Raw genomic sequence first — 16,797 nt, 5'->3', positions numbered from 1 at the left:
TCGTTAAATGACAGAACTCGTTCAATTATCCCGTCAATATTCCCGTACGTGGCACCATACGAGCGTGGCTCCTTATAATCCAGTACAACTATGATATCTATTTCATCTACACAACCGTATTGTACTCCTCTATGACACTTCTAGGCTCTACATATTCTCCCAAGGGAACATAGGGCACATCGTACCCAAATGCGGGCAATGCACCCAGCTCTAGACCTCTGGGGGTACTTGTCCATTGAGGCGCGGCGGTGATGCCCAAAACCAGAACTCGGAGACCGTATTTGTATTCCGGCGTACCCAGAGCTGTTCCGTTCTGAGCGTCTAGGACGGAAATCAGATCCGGGACGCCGGCGACGATCTACAAAAAAGTAGATTCAGGGAGTAAGCATTGACACTTCTTAGACGATAAAGACTGCTTGATACAAACCTTGGTTTCACCGTCGACTGTGTGTTCCGCGAGCAGATTTTCATTCTTGAACGGGACTGAATATCAGCTCAGATCGCATCCGACCTAACTCACTCTTCATGATACCCTCAAACTTCTGTTTAGGTTGTGATGGATCATCCTCCTCGCTTTCGTCCCCGGCCAACGCGTGTATCTCAATCTCGCCATAACTATGTCCCTTGTACAATCTTCTCCCTACCGAAAAGATCTTGCCAACGAATAACACTCTGGCAGCTTTCGGTCCTCCAAGAGCATCAACGAGGATATTTCCCACATTACCGATCTGCGCTTGTTTGTTTGCCAAAGCAACTGCTCGCCCTAATCTCCACGATTGAGAGACGGTATTTCGGATCATAGCTTCTGTGCACTCGGATTTCGTCAATGGTCGAGCGGCAGCATCGGCTGCTGTTCCCATCTCCATACAGCATGCTCGAAGAATCTTGTCAATGTCTTTGTAATGTTTGGCAGTAGTAATAATCTAATTAGGGTCAGCTCGACAGCACACTCCGTCCAAGGTGAGGGCCACACCCACAACGGTGGTACCGTCTCCACTGGCCAGAGATGACGGTAATTGAGAAGAACCCCGATCATCCTTGGCGTATACGTTGACAGTCGTTTGCCAGCCAGTAGGATATGCTCGTCCCTAAAGGCCGTTGTTCCGATCAGCCCAGGTCCGTGCGATGCGACGACACGATACTCACCATGAAATCACCATCTAGGATTGGCACGTTGAGATTCGCGCTCGCACCGGCGATCATGTTGACCATACCATTCCCACCTCCGATTTCGAGAGCTGAGAGCGCTCCGAGGTTGTCGAGCTTCATATACTCAAGCAAGGCCTTGATAGCGTCCGCGGGACTAAACATTGGGCGATCAGGCTCTTTGCCCTCATCCCCCGTAGATATCGATGACGATGAGAATCGACTTACTCGTTGTTCATTAGTCTCTCTGCTGCCACTTCTGGTGATCCGATACCGCCCCCATACATTACACATTTGTCCTCTCCCAAAGTCTTCAAGTCGATCACTCGACACGTCGCTCCTTTCCTCAACAACTCGCGAAGAGCTAAGAACTCGCCATTCGGATTACCACCACCGCCAGTACCGAGGATATAACAACCAGTTGCGATCCATTCACTGTCGAGTTCCGATAAGTACCACTCTCCACTACGTACGTCGGGCTTGTACGCGACCAGCTCTTCTGCGGTGTATTCCACATCTTTGGTGGAAATCTGACGACCCTCGTTGGATGCGGGTATGGGTTTGACCGCAGTCTTCGTGTCCCATTGAAAGGCGGAGACACCGTTCTCGTGGAACACTGCATCGTCCGATGTAGTGGCATCACCCTTCCATTCGCCCGCTGCCTTGACGTAGAATCGACAGCGACCAGTGGTATCTATGCGTCAGCCACACCTTCTTGAGCAGAGTCACTCACAAGCAATTGGAATACATTCGCTCTCCACGACTACCGTGCTCAGTGGGTCGGCTCCCGCTGCAACAGCCTTCGCAATAGCCCTTTGCTCTACTGCTTTTTGAACCGCTGAGACAGGCGAAGAGGACGTATCCTCGAACGTGTCGACCACTCCTGAGATCTGGGCACAAGCTGCACCGACAGCATTGGCGGCATCATAGAAGGGGAATCGATGGACCTTGCTAACGCCACGTAGTTCATCCGGGACGAGAATAGCACCTCCTCCTACAAGGTAGACAGGTACGTCCTGTGTCGAGGTCTTCATACTGTCGACGGCAGCCTCAATCATCTGCTTGATCCTATTCTGAGCAGCTGAAATGTCCTCTGCTTCGAGATGCTTGACCAATTGTGCGTCTCCGATGGAAGTTGCTTGTCCCGCCGCAACGACAATATCGGTTGTAGTCAGGATATCGCCACCAAAGACTCTGCTTTGCTCTTGTAATCTGTATCCGAGAGAGTCTGGTCCGATGGTGGTCTTCCCACTAGCATCTTTGCGCACGCGAGAACCACCGCCGAGGCCCATGGAATGGACATGAGGCATGGAGAAGTTGAGGGGTACGCCGCAAAGCTCGTGGTATGTGGCAGCTTGACGAGGGAAGCCGGAGGGTCTGTGATTTGTCATTAGCAAGCCCCAATTGTGACGTAAGGTATCTCTCGCTCAGATGTACTCACAACAGCACACCGATCTCAGTCTAAGACGGGACATCAGCATAGCTGTCAGAGGGAAAGCCACTTCGTCGGCACTCACCGTAGTCCCTCCCACATCCATCACTAGTGCCGTCTCCTTCCGCGGTCCTCCCTCACCGAGATTCGCCAAGAAGTTTGCCCCTCGCATCGAATTGGTAGGACCGCTGGAGAACGTCTTGATCGGGAACTTGGCAGCCAGTTCACATGTCATGAGTGTTCCATCGTTCGATGTCAGGAAGAGGGGACAGGTAAGGTTGAGCGCTCGTGTCGATTCTATGAAGCCTGCGACTGTCGTCTTGGCGAATCCGAGCAAAGCGGCGTTGAGGATTGTAGCGTTCTCACGTTGGACAAGGTCTGCAGTCAAACCGATGGAGGGTGAGCTGGAGTGTACAGTGTACGATCGTGGGAGGGGTAAACTTACCGATGTTGGCAACCTCTTTGCTGATACAGACTTTCACGTCGGGTAGTTCTGCACGGATGATCTCCCGCACAAACTCTTCTTGTCTGATATCGTGATCGATTGGGGAATAACATCCGGAAACGACGATCGCTTTGATACCTTGTCGTTTGATCTCGGCACAGATACCTCGGATCTCTAAAGGATCAACCTGTCCCCTCATCATTCCATCAGCACCACTCTCCATTCCAAGGATCATATGCTTGATGCTCACCTCTGTTATCTCACTCCCATCAACTTGTAATCCTCCTTCAGCGAAGAATGTTGGTCCTTCCAAAACATGTCTCAACTCGTACGGAAAAGAGATGAAGGGAGGTGCCAATTTCCCATATGGACCTGCCAATCTTATCACGCCAACACGTTCCAATTTCGAAGCATCTCTTTCAATCAAGCTATTGACGAACGATGTCGTCCCTATTGCTACTGCTTGGATCTGGGTCTTTTCGATTCCTGCTTTGAGCAAGGTGTGATGGATGGCAGATTGGATACCGGATGTTATGTCGGGTGTCGTGGGTGTTTTGTGGGTTGATAAGACGGGCTGAGAAGATCCAGGGGTGAGATCCAAGATCACGGCGTCGCTAGGAAGTAAAGCAATATCATCAGTCTGGTGTGCTTCGATACCTCTCGTCTCGCGGTCTTCGCAATAGCGAGTAGATCACTAACGTATTGGTCCCTCCGACATCGACACCGATTCGCAGATTTCTCCGCGATGCTGACATGGTAGGCTGATTTCACTCGTCTCTAAGAGATACCGGGTTGACAGTAGGTAGATCCACTATGACAGTTGAGACATGCAAGATGAACGATCTGATTCACCGAATTAGTCGCTAACTGTACTCGTTTTGTTGTTATCTGATTCAATAATCTTGGTTCGGAATTCGGACCAAATTAACCGCGCGCTTGCTTGCACTTTAACCGAAAAGACGTACAGCAACGATACAATTGACCGATCTGACCCACTTTGATCGGGCTTCTCTCTATCTTTCGGAGTGGTAGCATGTTCAGCAGAGCTGTTCTGTTCCAGAACGATCCGAGTAGTGACTTGACGGGAAGATGCCGATCATGCGTCTCCAGTACCAGCTTGAAGGCATGTCATCCCTGCCCACATCAAGAGTATCATGTATGGAGGGATAGAGCAGATCCCAACTCAGTAACGCTTCCTCAAGTGACACATTGTCCTACGTCCTATCATGCATAATCGTCAATCTCAACTAATTGTTACATAGTCTAACCTCGTCCCGGTCTATCCCCTCGCTTTGGTCAGATCAGAACCCAACGAATAACCAGACACCTTCTCCCAATCCATCTTTTGTCTCGTCACAGGCAAAGCGCGACGAAGCCTGACGACAAGATCAAGGATAATCAGCACCCAATAGTACATAGACCGCTATTCTAGCCAGTGGAACGCAAGGGGAAGGTACACTCACGCTCTGAAGGCCTTATCGCCGAGTTCACCATACACGTCGTTTAACTCGAGGTGGTAATTCGTTTCAATCTTGGAGATGGTAGTGACGATTTGCGATGCGACGGACTGAGAACCGTTAGGCTCGGTAGGTAGCGGGAAGGACGCTTTGTGTTGGGTGGCAAGTTGGACCTGTACAAGATCACTATCAGTCGTTGTTCACACATAGATCGGTTTGTCCCTCGTGATCGGTGCAGTCAACGGAAAAGGACAGATACGTACATTGCCTTGCTCGTAGTAGTGCACATCGACGTTGATACTTCCACTGACACTTTCAGCAGCCTTGTCCACAATCCATTGAGTTCGCCATCGTCCCGTCCTGCGCAGCGTTGCATGTCAGCTGATCGACCTCGTGTGTGTTGGTCGGATAGCTCACCAGAAGTTGTTAGGGTTATATCTGTTTCCCACTATCTCAAGAGTATAGATAGGGTTCTCAACTCGTTCCTGCTTTCGCTCCTCAACCTGCACCGGTGCTGCGACTGTCTCCTCCGGAGCTTCCACGATTGTTTCGTCCACCTTTGACACCTCGGAGACAGGAACTTCCTTCCCATCTTCCAGCGTGTCTTCCTCGACTTTAGGCGTGTCATTCCCATCTGCCTTTTCTCCCGCTTCTTCCCTCTCCTCCTCCTCTTTCGCTTCTTCGACCAGCTCGTCCACTTTTTCCAACCCTCCCTCCTGGTCTACTTCTTCCAACTTTGTTGATACACCTTCCACAGCTGGAGTGGGGACAGGCTCGACCTCGCCTGTGCCGACCTGTTCTTCGACGACATCTGTGACGATTGGTTCGCTGGACTCCGCCTCGGTAGGGTTGGGAGTTTCAGTCGATTCGTCCGCTACGGGAGCAGGAACTACAGGCGGTTCGGGCGCTGGCGGGAGAAGAGGGAATTGAGAGGATGAGACGGATGAGAAACCAGATGGAAAGTGGTTCTTGGCATATGCCGAAAGGGATTTAGCCAATTCGGCACTGAAGCAAAGCAGGTCACTTCAGCTCGTGATTCAAATAAGACACGGCCCTCAGAACAGAGGGACGACTAGGACAACGGCATTACATACCGGAACGTCTCCTCCTCCTCTGGCAGCTCGTATGGCTGGTAATCTGATACGGCCTGAGTTAAATTGGTATTTTAGCTTCCCTTCTATGATTGAAGTATAACGGGGTAGCTCACCAGCGTAACGTGGTCGAAAGCAAAACTCCTTTTCCCTTCCGCATCTGCATATCTCTCGTTTCCTTCTTCTGATCCAGGAAGTATAGCAGCGTGTGACAAAACAGACTTACCACACAAGGAAGCAATGACGAACACAGATCAGCTTTGCCACCTCTTCCAGAGAGATCTCGCAAGCTGACTTGGGTCAGATGACTCACACTGTGCACTGGAGCTGTGTCCGACGCTTGATGCTCTACGACTTGTAGTTGAGTGAGGTTGTAATCCCTCAAAGCAGGGATCACTTGAGGCATGAGCGCCTCGTCATTCGCAATGATAGTACGGATATCTGAGAGAAAGGAGCGGTATCAGCGACTACAACAGACACGACGACGTTCTATCCAGCCAAGCTAAATGGGATCAGGTGTCGCTCACCATTGATAACATCGCTGCGATCAAGAGGATATAGCGTCAGCTTGACTTGACTTTTGTCCCACATAACCCTCAACCCGAGAAGAGAGACGTGCACTTACTTGATTTCCCCAGGAGGTGTTTGCTCAATGAACTTGCTAGCAAGCTTGACTTTCTCCTCGATTGACAATTCAGCCATAGTGTACGATGGGGATGTTTCAAGCTGGTAGTAGAGTGAGGCGTGTGGTTTGGATTCAAAAGACGGCCGTTGATGTTGTTGAATAGCTACGACGACGAACGAGGACACGGATACGCAATGACGCGCGGGGTATCACAGCTAACTAACCGGGGGAAATGAGCCTGATACTGTATCGCAGGTCATATAACATTTCGTACATTGTGATACAAGAGTTGAAGATGAGTATGCATATAGCACATGCATCTGTCCACATTGCAGCAGACAACTAGAACATAGAGCTACAATGAATACCTTTGTAAAAATACAACCAAGATTGAAAAGATTGATCATCACACTTTGGCCAAGTCGCCAAGATCCTTTTCCACAATCTTTCGCTTGTGTCTCTGGAAGATCCTCCCTGTCAGACCACCCCATTTCTCCTCTGCAAGCTTATCTAGATCTTCACCTTCACCTTGCGGTCTCCCGTCTTGACCGACTCTTATATCCCTCTCCCCTAACTCTGTATCTTCTTCCTCTCTCCACCTTTCAAACTCGTTCAATTCTTCCCCTTCGAGCTTTTGTAATATACTCCCAATGACGAGGATTTCAGCGAATGTATTTCGATAACGTCGAACACGACCAAGCATGTCTAGTTGTTCCTTTGATTGTTCCTGCGATGTCGCTTGTCCAGAATTTTTGACCTGATCAGCATCGATCACAGCATTGGCTTTTTCCTGATCGTGTTCCGCTTGATGAGATTCGCCTTCCCACATCGCGAGAACATTGGCATGGTCCCCACGTAAAGCTCTCACATCTCGAATTTGCACTATTCAGAAAGCAAAACAAGTCAGTCGTGATATCTCAGCAACTAGAGCCGACACACTCACCATTTCTGTCCGCCAGAAGCAAAGTCCGCGCGACACCTTGTTCCATACTATCCAATAGCATCTGCCTCGCTTCTGCCTCCAATCGTATTGTACGTTGCAGCAGTTGTTTGAGCATGTCAACCTCGAGCTGCCGCTCGTTCTTCTCCATTTCGCCAGTATCCTCACCACAGTCTTCATGATCGTTTGTCGTCGACTGCGCTTCTTGTTCACCTCTCGCAGCGGGTTTCTCCTTCATAACCTCTTTGACCCTCTTGAAATCTTCCTCTATCTCTTTCTCTCCGGGAGTAGCCGGCCCATCATCAGGAGTCTCCTCTTTTTCGTTTCGACCCGATCGACTCTGCCGTCTCTCATCCTCTCCCACGACCGTCGGTTCCGATTCCACGCCATCCTCAAACGGCTTCTCGCTACTGACAGGATACCCATCTTGGTCGTCTCCTGACTCGTCCCCTTTTGGTCTCCTCTCGGCAATTGACTCTGCGGTTTCACCCTGATCCGCCGGGTGGTCAACTTGAGGACCCATCAACCTCTTTCGGGTATCGCCATATGATTCATGATATCGTAACACGAAATCGGAATGCGGGGCAAATGCTTCGGGAGTTCGTTTCTGTTCCGCTATGAAAGCTTCTCTCGCAGAACCTCGTTCAGAGTATGTACTCAGCTGCGGGCGAAGACGACATCAGGCTTTCACTCCAACGAGAATGGCTAAATTCGCTCACCATTCCGGTGATCGTTTGGACGGCGAACGAAGTAACGATGGGCACGGCCATGAGAGCATATACGATGAAGACAATCTTTCCACCAGCTGTAGCAGGAGTGAAGTCGCCAAAACCTACGAGCCCCGTCAGCATTCTGTCGGGGTAAATGATCGGGACAGCAACACACCGATAGTCAAACTCAGGATGATGCAGACGTAGACAGCGTCACTACGGAAGTCGTCAGCGTAAATTGAAATACTTTTCTACATTGGTCACCTACCCGTATGCCCATCCCTCGATCTGCGAGAACGCGGTAGCACCAATCACCCAGAAAACGATGAGGGCCAACACGCTCCATAGCAGGTCGTATAGCTGATTCATCCTGGAAAGCTTACATTAGCTGTGTGCCAACACCGGCCCTATGTTGTGTACTTACGTTTCCTCCCTCGCGTTGATCTGATGGATCAAGGCCATCTCTTCTGTCAAGCTAGCCCTCGGTCGCACGGCTGTGGCTTCTCTATGCATCGCTCCTTCGTACCGTCTTCGCCATTTATTCCTCCTCTCATCCGCTCGTGAGCTGATGAAGCCGATGATCAAAGCGATTTCGTTACCCAATTGACTGATCGTGAGGACTGAAAAGGGGAAGACGAGGACTTTTCCCGCGGTCGTGAGAGGGTGATAGTCACCATAACCGATAGTTAAAGCGGTTTGGACGGAGAAGTCTGAGTTGCCACATACCTAGTCAGCGCCTGATACAGGTGGGATATGCGAATCCACTTCGACTCACAGATACCGTCGGCATATGTCCAATTCTCAATTTTGCAAAACACAAGACTTTGGATCGACAGAATAGCCATGAACAGCTGAACGGACAAGATAAACTTTTTGCCTTCCGCTCTGACATCCGATGTATCGTGTTTGTCCGACCCGAAAGCTTCGAAGTAGTGTAGTGTCAAGGTGATGGAGATAATACCTGCGACTATGACAGAGACGACGGCACACCAGAACCCTTCAGAGTAGGAATAGGCAGGTTGATTTCGAGAGAGGATACCGAATGTGATGAGGTTGGCAACAGCGACTACGGTCTTCAGGATCCAGAAGAGAAGTGACCATCTATCGTCGAGAGAGAGATATTTAGCAATCAATGCTCTTGGCGTGGTTAGGGGGACTCACTTGGTGGAGTGGTTGACCCAGAATGGCGCTTTGGAAGAAAAGCGAACAACCAACAAGACGTTCGCAATGACATTGAGGGCGAGACCAATGGCAGAAAGGACGATCGACGTTTTGAAATCAGGCTGCGCTACTCCATCTCTGATATACCAGTGTTGCTAATCACAACCCCGCACACAGTCAGCTATCATTCCCACTCATATCGTATCCGTACTCACCGACAACGCCGGGATGTCCATCAGAGTCGACAAAGGTGCCAAGATAGCAGATACGAGCGGACAGTATTTCGCTATACTCCTAATATGCGATCTTCTAATCAGATACCTAGGCCATGTCTTGAGATGTCCAACATCGCGATCGTCCTCCTCTCCTCCCTTGTTTTCTGTTGGATGGACAGCCTGCTCTGCACCAGATTCTGCATCTCGTTGCTTCTTGCTGTTCCTCTTCCGCTTCTCGACTGCGTGTCTCCTGCCCATACCCATTTTGGGCGGGTCGTTGTTGGTGTGTTGGTGTAGGCTGCAAGAGGAGGTCGACCGTGGTGGAGACACGCATGGATGACTGTGCTTATCGCGCGCAAGATCGTTAGGGGTGTACGATACTTGTGCTTCCACCTATTGAAGTTGTACAGTATGTTGATCCTCTCGCCAATGTTCAGATGATCTATTTACGGTTTTGTTTTGACAGTTTCAGATGGTGATGTCACCACGTGGAACGGGGAAGGGAGAGGTTGTAACCCCTTCTCGGATCCGAAAATGACACGGACCTAGTCATGTTGACTTGAGCATTCATGGGGAGTGATAAGATATATCCACACATGTAATGCATCATCTTTTCCTTTTCTCTCACAGCTCATTTATCACAAAGGTGCTCCAAAGCTTTCCTGTTGGTAGCAAACAAACGATCGCAAAGACCTACAACAGCGACCACGAACGAAGAACAGCACATTAACCATAACAACAGCAACCTTGATCCCGGATCCGAACGACGACGATGCCTCCACTAAGCACGACCACGTCACGTAAACAGAACATTGCATGCGATCAATGTCGAACCAAGAAAATAAGATGTCTACGAAATGACAAGTCGGAGATTGTGAGTGTGCACGGACCAATGCATTGCACAGCGACTAGCATCTGCTGTGAACCATGGTATGGGCTACTTGAAAACGAAGCTGACGAGGTATGTTTTGGGCGAATTCAGTGTGAGTTATGTAGCGCACGAGGGATAGAATGCACAAGCGTCTATATCGATTCTCTTGCTCAATCAAAGCCCAGAAGACCTCGCAAAGAGTCCAATACTGTCAACGAAAACAGTACAGTGGGAGCCGATACCGGAGTTCTGCCTCCAAAGCGGAAACGGACCAAGAGCGACCATACGCCGGAACGACCAGCACTGGAGCATAGTACCAGCAGGAGTGAGGGGACGGACGTCGAGGTTGCAGGTGGGGCAATATCGACTTATGATATTGGAGAAAGCAGTCAGACTGCAAGTGTTCGTGCAGGCCTTGATGGGGTACCAGGGCAAGAAGGACTTGTCGAGTGAGTGCTCTCTCTTTCCATTCTCTGATGTAAATATAGCTGACCAACACCGCTGCATGCAAAGCTCGTTGCATCTCCTCGCCCAGCTTGCACCCTCACAATCTGCGACATCGATAGCAACATCGGCCTACCAGACATACAGCACTTCGACACCTGCAGAAAGACAAAATGGCCTTGTACGATTCCTGTTGTTTCCACATCCTGTGACTACACTGGAACTCGGATATACAGATCTGGCTAGTATCGAAGGGTGTAAATTAGGAGATGGTGATATATGGGAGGAAGTGGATGGGAAAGTCTGGGCGGAAGAGCCAAGCGAAGCGCATTTGAGCTTGGATCATGGTGGCGTGTACGAGTACGTCGAGCTTTCAGCTCAGCTGTTGAATTTGTTTGATGATTCACTCATCTCGACTGACTCGTCTCATTGTACCCAGTCTCGCCGAACAGCTCCTTGAGACCTTCTTCACCATCTGTCATCCTCGCTATCCTTGTGGAGAACTCGAGACCTTTCGCTCACGGTTCCAGTCGCCCAACACTCATCCCGAGGGGCCACTCTCGCACTCTCTCCTTGCCGTCGCTCTAGCTTACGGAGCACGATTCTCCGATCATCCTGTCATTGTCCGAGATCGAGAAGAATGCTCGTCAAGGGATAGCGATATAGGTGCAAGGGGCAGGAAACGAAGTAGATTGATTGCATTGGCTGTGATCAGAGCCAGGGAGGTCGCGGAAGCAACCAAGGCCTTTAGGTTACCAAGCCTGGAGCACGTCCAAGCTTTGTTGATGTTGGAGGGGCTCTTGGGTCGTGAGTCATGATCTAACGTAGATCGCTCTTTCGGTTGGACTGACATGTTTGTGGGAACAGGGGCGGCATCTCCACAACGTCGTGAGTCGAACCGGATCCAGTCGCAGATTCGTCACTGACTGGGAAACCGACTGTTAGGATATCATGCCATATATTCTTCGACAGCTGCAGAGCACCTGATTACTATGGGTTGTAACAGGTCCGAAACACTGTTGCAGATCAAAGATGAAAAGAAACGGAATGAAGCAGTATCGACCTGGTGGGCATTGGTCTTTTCAGATGGTTTCCGATCAGTGTTTCATCGGTTACGACCTTGCTTGTGAGCCTTTCCGCCTGCATTGCGAAAAACAAAGCTGAAATTTTGGTATAGGCAAGACGACGACTATGATATATTGCCTGATAGTGCAAGTACGGAAATCTCACATGTCGACATCTTCCCCCTTATTCCCGACGGGAAGACGCAGTCATCTGTGGTAGATAGCACAAAGGTATTTCGCGGATCGCATGTCTTGAAAGTCCAGAAACACTCAGCTGATCACACGTCACAGTCATGCTTTGCCTCGGCTCATGCTGCTGCAACGATCTGCCGAGCCCTGTGTAACTCCCTATGGATTCCCCGTACTTCGCAGACCGGCATTCCTCTTGCCACACTCCGAAATTTCATCCATCAAGCATCGAAGTATCGAGACGACTTTGTCTCTCGTCTTGGAGTCCCCACGAAATGGCCTGAGAAATGGGATTTCATCCAATCGATGACATCCAGCGCCACGGATTCGTTCTGGCATTGCCTTTGGCTGATTGTCGATCGAGCAATTGGCGAGTTTGGCGTTATAGAGGAGAAAGGTCGTACAGGAGCGGGATGGTCAGGCGTCGAATTGGAAAGTATTAAGAGGAGGATCAGCGAGGAGAGTGAACATGCCGCATTGAGGATCACAGCTTTGGCAGCAGTGTTCACGGAAGCCGGGTACATGAGGTTGGACCCGTGAGTTTAGCTGCGACTTCGCAACCATTAGGATTGGCAGGCATGACCATGATCAAGGTCTGACAATGCTCAAACCCTCCCGCAGATTGATGTGCCATCATCCAGTTTACGAAGCAGGCCTCTACCTTGCTCGACGAGGACGAGTGGAATGTTTGGCTTGCGTCGCAGGTTTGAAGCAGTACTCTGTGACTTTCCCATCTTTGTGGGAAGAGGCTGAGGAGTTGAAAAGGCTATACGAGGCGAGCAAACCCCAACCTCAATTGGCTGCCGACCCTTTTGTGCCACCAATTCCGACAGTACCGAACGGTGTCCAATCGAGTACTCAGGCGGGTGATCACATTGCGAGCGAGAATGACAACGATCAATCTGTCCTCAGTAGTCATACAGTCCGCAGCACACCTAGTTCAAACGACCCGGTGCAAACAAGACCCTCTACTCCCCCTTGGTACAGTCTCTTCCACAGACCGGACGAAAATCCCTATATCGTGAGTAAAGGATTTTGCAAAGAAAACTTCGCGAGACCTGAGCTGATAACGGAGTAGCGAGAGCAAGCTGTGTTGCAGCATGCATCGAGTCAATCTGCCAATAACACAAACACGCCGCTGTCAAGTGGAGATCCGCAGACCATCGTCGATAATAACAATCCGCAAGTCGGGCCCGCTGCGCCCAATCAAGAGGTACATGGACGCCTTGGGACTCCTCCGTACTTTAGTCATCTGATGAGACCGGATGACACACATCCATATGTTGTGAGTTGTGTACTGGGTGCCCTCCTGTCAGATCTAACGGAGTACTACGGCAAGTGCTGACGAAAAGAACAGCGAAACGGATCCGTGTCGGAACATAACGATGACATCGTCACGACAACACCTACGCCAGAGATGAATTCGATTATGGGTCACGGGATGCCAGAGAGACCAGCCTTGGTTCCGACAACGCAAATGCCGCCCTTAGGAGCAGATTTGAGAGGGACCGCGGGTGGACGGGAGGAGAGCGACATTACTACAGGTAACGAGTTTAGTTGGTACCATCCATATGCGTAGTTAGTATATGGTGAGGTCGAGGAGGGTGTTGTAAGTAGAGTATAAGAGAGAAGAGGACTATCGTAGCTATCTATGTGAGATACTCCGGTTTGTGTTTCTGCGCTGATAGCGATTTATGTATGCCGTTGTATGCCATGGTGTAAAGTTCAGTCCTGTCCCAAGCGGAAACTCGATCCCCAAATCATGTTCTAGTCGGCTATGCAATACATCTCCATCCATCGATCCATCCCTCTGTCTGACTCGTTACTGATTGTTTAATATTATATTTAAACCTCGGCAACTTCCCTCAACCTCCTGATGGTGGATCGGACAGTAGCAGCGGAGGGAGTACCGAAAGTGTAAGCGCCACCGGCGAAAACCTTCTTGCAACCCTTGCAGCCCCAGATACCGACGGCGGTTCGCTTGACGGCGTTCTGTGATGCGTACGAATTAGGTTTCGGTGAAGAAATGATCATTAGATGGAGGTGGAGGAAGGAGAGGGGAAGAAAGTAGTATTATCAGTATGCTGCTCATTGTAGGAAAGTAGCTCAGATGCCAGAACTCACCTTGCCACAGTTAGGACAAGCGTATCGAGCGTGTTGAGTGATTTCCATCTTCTTGACGCTATGATCAAAAAACATAATATCAGTCATACGTCCAGCTATCTATTATTGGAGTACGATGACACTCACGTCTTTCTCAAAGAAGCACCGTAACGGGTACCGTACTTTCCGGTCACACCGACCTTTTTTGTTCGCTTGGTCTATGGGAGAGAGGTGGGATCAGTATGGAACACAGGGCAAAGCACAGTCATGAGCATGGGCATGGACAAGGGCATTGCGGCGTCGAGAAGTCAATTCGTCGTGTCGAGTGTTGGTCAGGGCGGCATACGAGCACACCGTCGAATGCTTTGTCGACACCCTCTCGACATCTCCCAAACCCCAAGTCTCGTGCCTTCCATCATAATCTCTCTATGGTCCGCCATCCAAGCTCCCCTTGCTATGCCCCGACTTCCGTTTGATTCCCCATCACCCGTACATCCTATGTAATCCTTCCAGTAATTTGTAGTCGATATTATCGCTCTTGTCCCAGGATTCCCTTATGCCAGTCGTGTTGCCGTTGCCGTTGCCTATGCCCATACCCATGTTGTTGATAGATCTATCGTACTCACCATTTTGATTGATGGAAAAAAAACTTGAGGGCTAAAGAAGGAAGAAGAAAAACCTCTAAAAACGGTTATAGTGAATTCAAGCAGACCAACGAACGAACCACAGTGAGTGAGCGAGCGAGTGAGTGAGTGGTTGGTCGGTGTGTGTGAGTGTGGGTCAGACTCTGCACGTAGTAGGGAGAGGAGACGAAGCGAGAGGCAGTTAGGGTTTGCTACGGTGAGAAGCAGACAACGGGGGCATGGAAGTGTAAAACGGGAACAGCAGTGTGGCACATGAGGGGTAGCCCATTACTGTAGGCGATAACAGGTCAGCTGGTCTTAACGCCGAAACCAACGGTAGGGCAGCTTTCGGAGCTATTTTGCAGGATTTTATCCTGGATGGCGCGATGAGTGAGCCTGATATTGTTATGACTCGATATCGCGTTGCTTTGCTCACCGATATGCTTAGCGTGTCAGAGCATTGAGTTGATTGATTGCACCACCTTCCCCTCCTTGCTCGGTGTACCCTGCATGCAGTTTGACCCTTGATCCCAACCCCCGACGGACTTGACAAGAGACATCTGTTAATTGTACCAACTTGCTACTTTACGTCTATTATCTACCCCCCCACTATGTCATTCTCGTCTGAACAACAGGATCCACCCTCTGCGACTCGTCAGTCCGCTACGTCAGCTCGACCTATCCCCACAGCCAATCTTTCAAACCTTTCACTCTTATCGCAGTCCAGTACTGGATCTTGGGAACGTGGTAGAATGCACGGTAACGCAAGATCACCGCCTGCCGTTCAAACTTCCCTCCTCTCAGAGGGTAAATTACCCATCTACCACGAAGGAGAACAACAACAATTACAACAACAGTCGTCCAGCGATGCTGGGGCTGGGGCACCACGACCCTGGCCTGCCGATCAGAGTTTGAGTAAACCGAATCCTGCAACTGGAAGACAAACGTTCCAACCTCAACCTCAACCTCAAGCTCCTTCGGCGCCAAGCCATCCTCGTACTCCCAGAGAAGGTTATGGGTTCAGACCTTCATCAGGTCAATCGACACCCAACTCTAGCAGTGTGCTAGGAGGTGGATTAGCATATCCTTTCCCTAATGGATCGTCTGCAGGATTCGTCCCTGCTATTGCGTCCGCATCAGGACCAAGTCGAAGGATTACGCACAATGATCGTGATGACGATGATGGAGATCACAGACCGGATGGAAGGACGATGGAATCGTTGAGAGCAGAAGTGAGAGAAGAGCTGGATAGGAACGGTCTGATTGAGGCTGCAAGAGGTGTGGTGGAGGCTGGAAACGGAGGTATTGCAGACGAAGAGGGTTTGGGATGGCCAGGTGAGTGGCCGTTGAACTTTCACGCTAGCTTGTTGTCTGTTCCATGTTATAGGTTGCTAACTGGTGTTTATCCAACTTTGTAGCCAAATCAACCCATCTTCGACTCCATTCAACCCCTGACGAGAAAGCTGCCAACCTCACCCTCCTCTCATCGGCTATCCGTACCGTCCTCGAATGTATCGGTGAAGATCCCGATCGTGAGGGTCTACAAAAGACGCCCGAGCGATATGCGAAAGCGCTCATGTGGATGACAAAGGGATACGAGGAGAGATTGGTGGATGTGATCAACGATGCGGTATTTGCGGAAGATCATGATGAGATGGTTATCGTGAGGGATATCGAGGTCTTCAGTCTGTGTGAACATCACATGGTGCCGTTCACGGGAAAGGTGAGTTATCGAGGTTATGTTCAGCATTTGGATTTTATGCTTAACTAATATGGCCTTCATACTAGATCTCCATCGGTTATGTCCCCAACAAGCTCGTTTTGGGTCTGTCCAAACTTGCTCGAATCGCCGAGACCTTCTCCCGTCGACTGCAAGTCCAGGAGCGACTGACTAAACAGGTCGCTCTCGCTGTCGAAGAGGCTATACGACCACGAGGTGTTGCCGTCGTCATGGAAGCTTCGTGAGTACAACCCGTCTCATATGATACTCGGCTACGTGCTGACTTGAGCGCCTTCAGTCACATGTGTATGTCCATGAGAGGTGTACAGAAGCCTGGTGCGACCACCGTCACCAGCACCATGTTGGGTTGTTTCCGCTCTCAGCAGAAGACCCGGGAAGAGGTAAGTATCTCGATTATCGGTCCTAGAATTTGAGAGCTGACAGCGTGACCTACCAGTTTTTGACTCTCATCCGTACACCAAGCATGGCAAGGCACTAGTCTTGTCTTCCATCGCCCAGTCCTTCAACCGGACGTCGATCATTTCTGCTCTGCCGTACAGC

General features: G+C 50.2%; 6 protein-coding genes across 6 annotated transcripts; 2 read left to right on the top strand and 4 right to left on the bottom strand.

The window, feature by feature from the left end:
• Positions 1-106: 106 nt before the first annotated feature.
• CI109_100551 (uncharacterized protein) lies at positions 107-3,778 on the bottom strand (the record flags this gene model as incomplete). Its single annotated transcript, XM_065966809.1, has 12 exons — positions 107-358; positions 428-444; positions 521-923; positions 978-1,088; positions 1,147-1,303; positions 1,375-1,804; positions 1,880-2,523; positions 2,588-2,607; positions 2,664-2,956; positions 3,024-3,210; positions 3,274-3,637; positions 3,723-3,778. 12 exons carry the CDS (start codon positions 3,776-3,778, stop codon positions 107-109), a joined length of 2,934 nt encoding a protein of 977 aa, XP_065822881.1.
• Positions 3,779-4,302: 524 nt separating this feature from the next.
• On the bottom strand, positions 4,303-6,273 carry CI109_100550 (uncharacterized protein; the record flags this gene model as incomplete). The annotated part of the gene is made up of 9 exons (XM_032004690.1): positions 4,303-4,399; positions 4,487-4,653; positions 4,744-4,840; positions 4,898-5,485; positions 5,575-5,627; positions 5,688-5,792; positions 5,885-6,012; positions 6,099-6,112; positions 6,197-6,273. The coding sequence occupies 9 exons, from the start codon at positions 6,271-6,273 to the stop codon at positions 4,303-4,305; spliced, it is 1,326 nt and encodes a 441-aa protein (XP_031861168.1).
• A 329-nt stretch (positions 6,274-6,602) lies between these two features.
• Positions 6,603-9,486, bottom strand: CI109_100549 (uncharacterized protein; the record flags this gene model as incomplete). Its single annotated transcript, XM_032004691.1, has 9 exons — positions 6,603-7,078; positions 7,140-7,797; positions 7,856-7,968; positions 8,022-8,062; positions 8,115-8,216; positions 8,271-8,556; positions 8,622-8,947; positions 9,008-9,162; positions 9,223-9,486. 9 exons carry the CDS (start codon positions 9,484-9,486, stop codon positions 6,603-6,605), a joined length of 2,421 nt encoding a protein of 806 aa, XP_031861169.1.
• A 508-nt stretch (positions 9,487-9,994) lies between these two features.
• On the top strand, positions 9,995-13,369 carry CI109_100548 (uncharacterized protein; the record flags this gene model as incomplete). The annotated part of the gene is made up of 11 exons (XM_065966808.1): positions 9,995-10,096; positions 10,205-10,542; positions 10,607-10,897; positions 10,977-11,344; positions 11,405-11,425; positions 11,483-11,663; positions 11,715-11,832; positions 11,893-12,326; positions 12,412-12,811; positions 12,869-13,075; positions 13,148-13,369. 11 exons carry the CDS (start codon positions 9,995-9,997, stop codon positions 13,367-13,369), a joined length of 2,682 nt encoding a protein of 893 aa, XP_065822880.1.
• Positions 13,370-13,635: 266 nt separating this feature from the next.
• On the bottom strand, positions 13,636-14,186 carry CI109_100547 (60S ribosomal eL43 domain-containing protein; the record flags this gene model as incomplete). The annotated part of the gene is made up of 4 exons (XM_032004693.1): positions 13,636-13,782; positions 13,915-13,972; positions 14,041-14,111; positions 14,157-14,186. 4 exons carry the CDS (start codon positions 14,184-14,186, stop codon positions 13,636-13,638), a joined length of 306 nt encoding a protein of 101 aa, XP_031861171.1.
• Positions 14,187-15,127: 941 nt separating this feature from the next.
• On the top strand, positions 15,128-16,735 carry CI109_100546 (GTP cyclohydrolase I; the record flags this gene model as incomplete). Its single annotated transcript, XM_032004694.1, has 5 exons — positions 15,128-15,851; positions 15,935-16,239; positions 16,305-16,477; positions 16,535-16,637; positions 16,694-16,735. 5 exons carry the CDS (start codon positions 15,128-15,130, stop codon positions 16,733-16,735), a joined length of 1,347 nt encoding a protein of 448 aa, XP_031861172.1.
• Between the last annotated feature and the right edge of the window lie 62 nt (positions 16,736-16,797).

The sequence above is a fragment of the Kwoniella shandongensis genome, chromosome 1, assembly GCF_008629635.2.
Source record: "Kwoniella shandongensis chromosome 1, complete sequence".
Lineage (NCBI taxonomy): Eukaryota > Fungi > Basidiomycota > Tremellomycetes > Tremellales > Cryptococcaceae > Kwoniella > Kwoniella shandongensis.
This window is presented reverse-complemented; position numbering and strand designations above follow the sequence as displayed.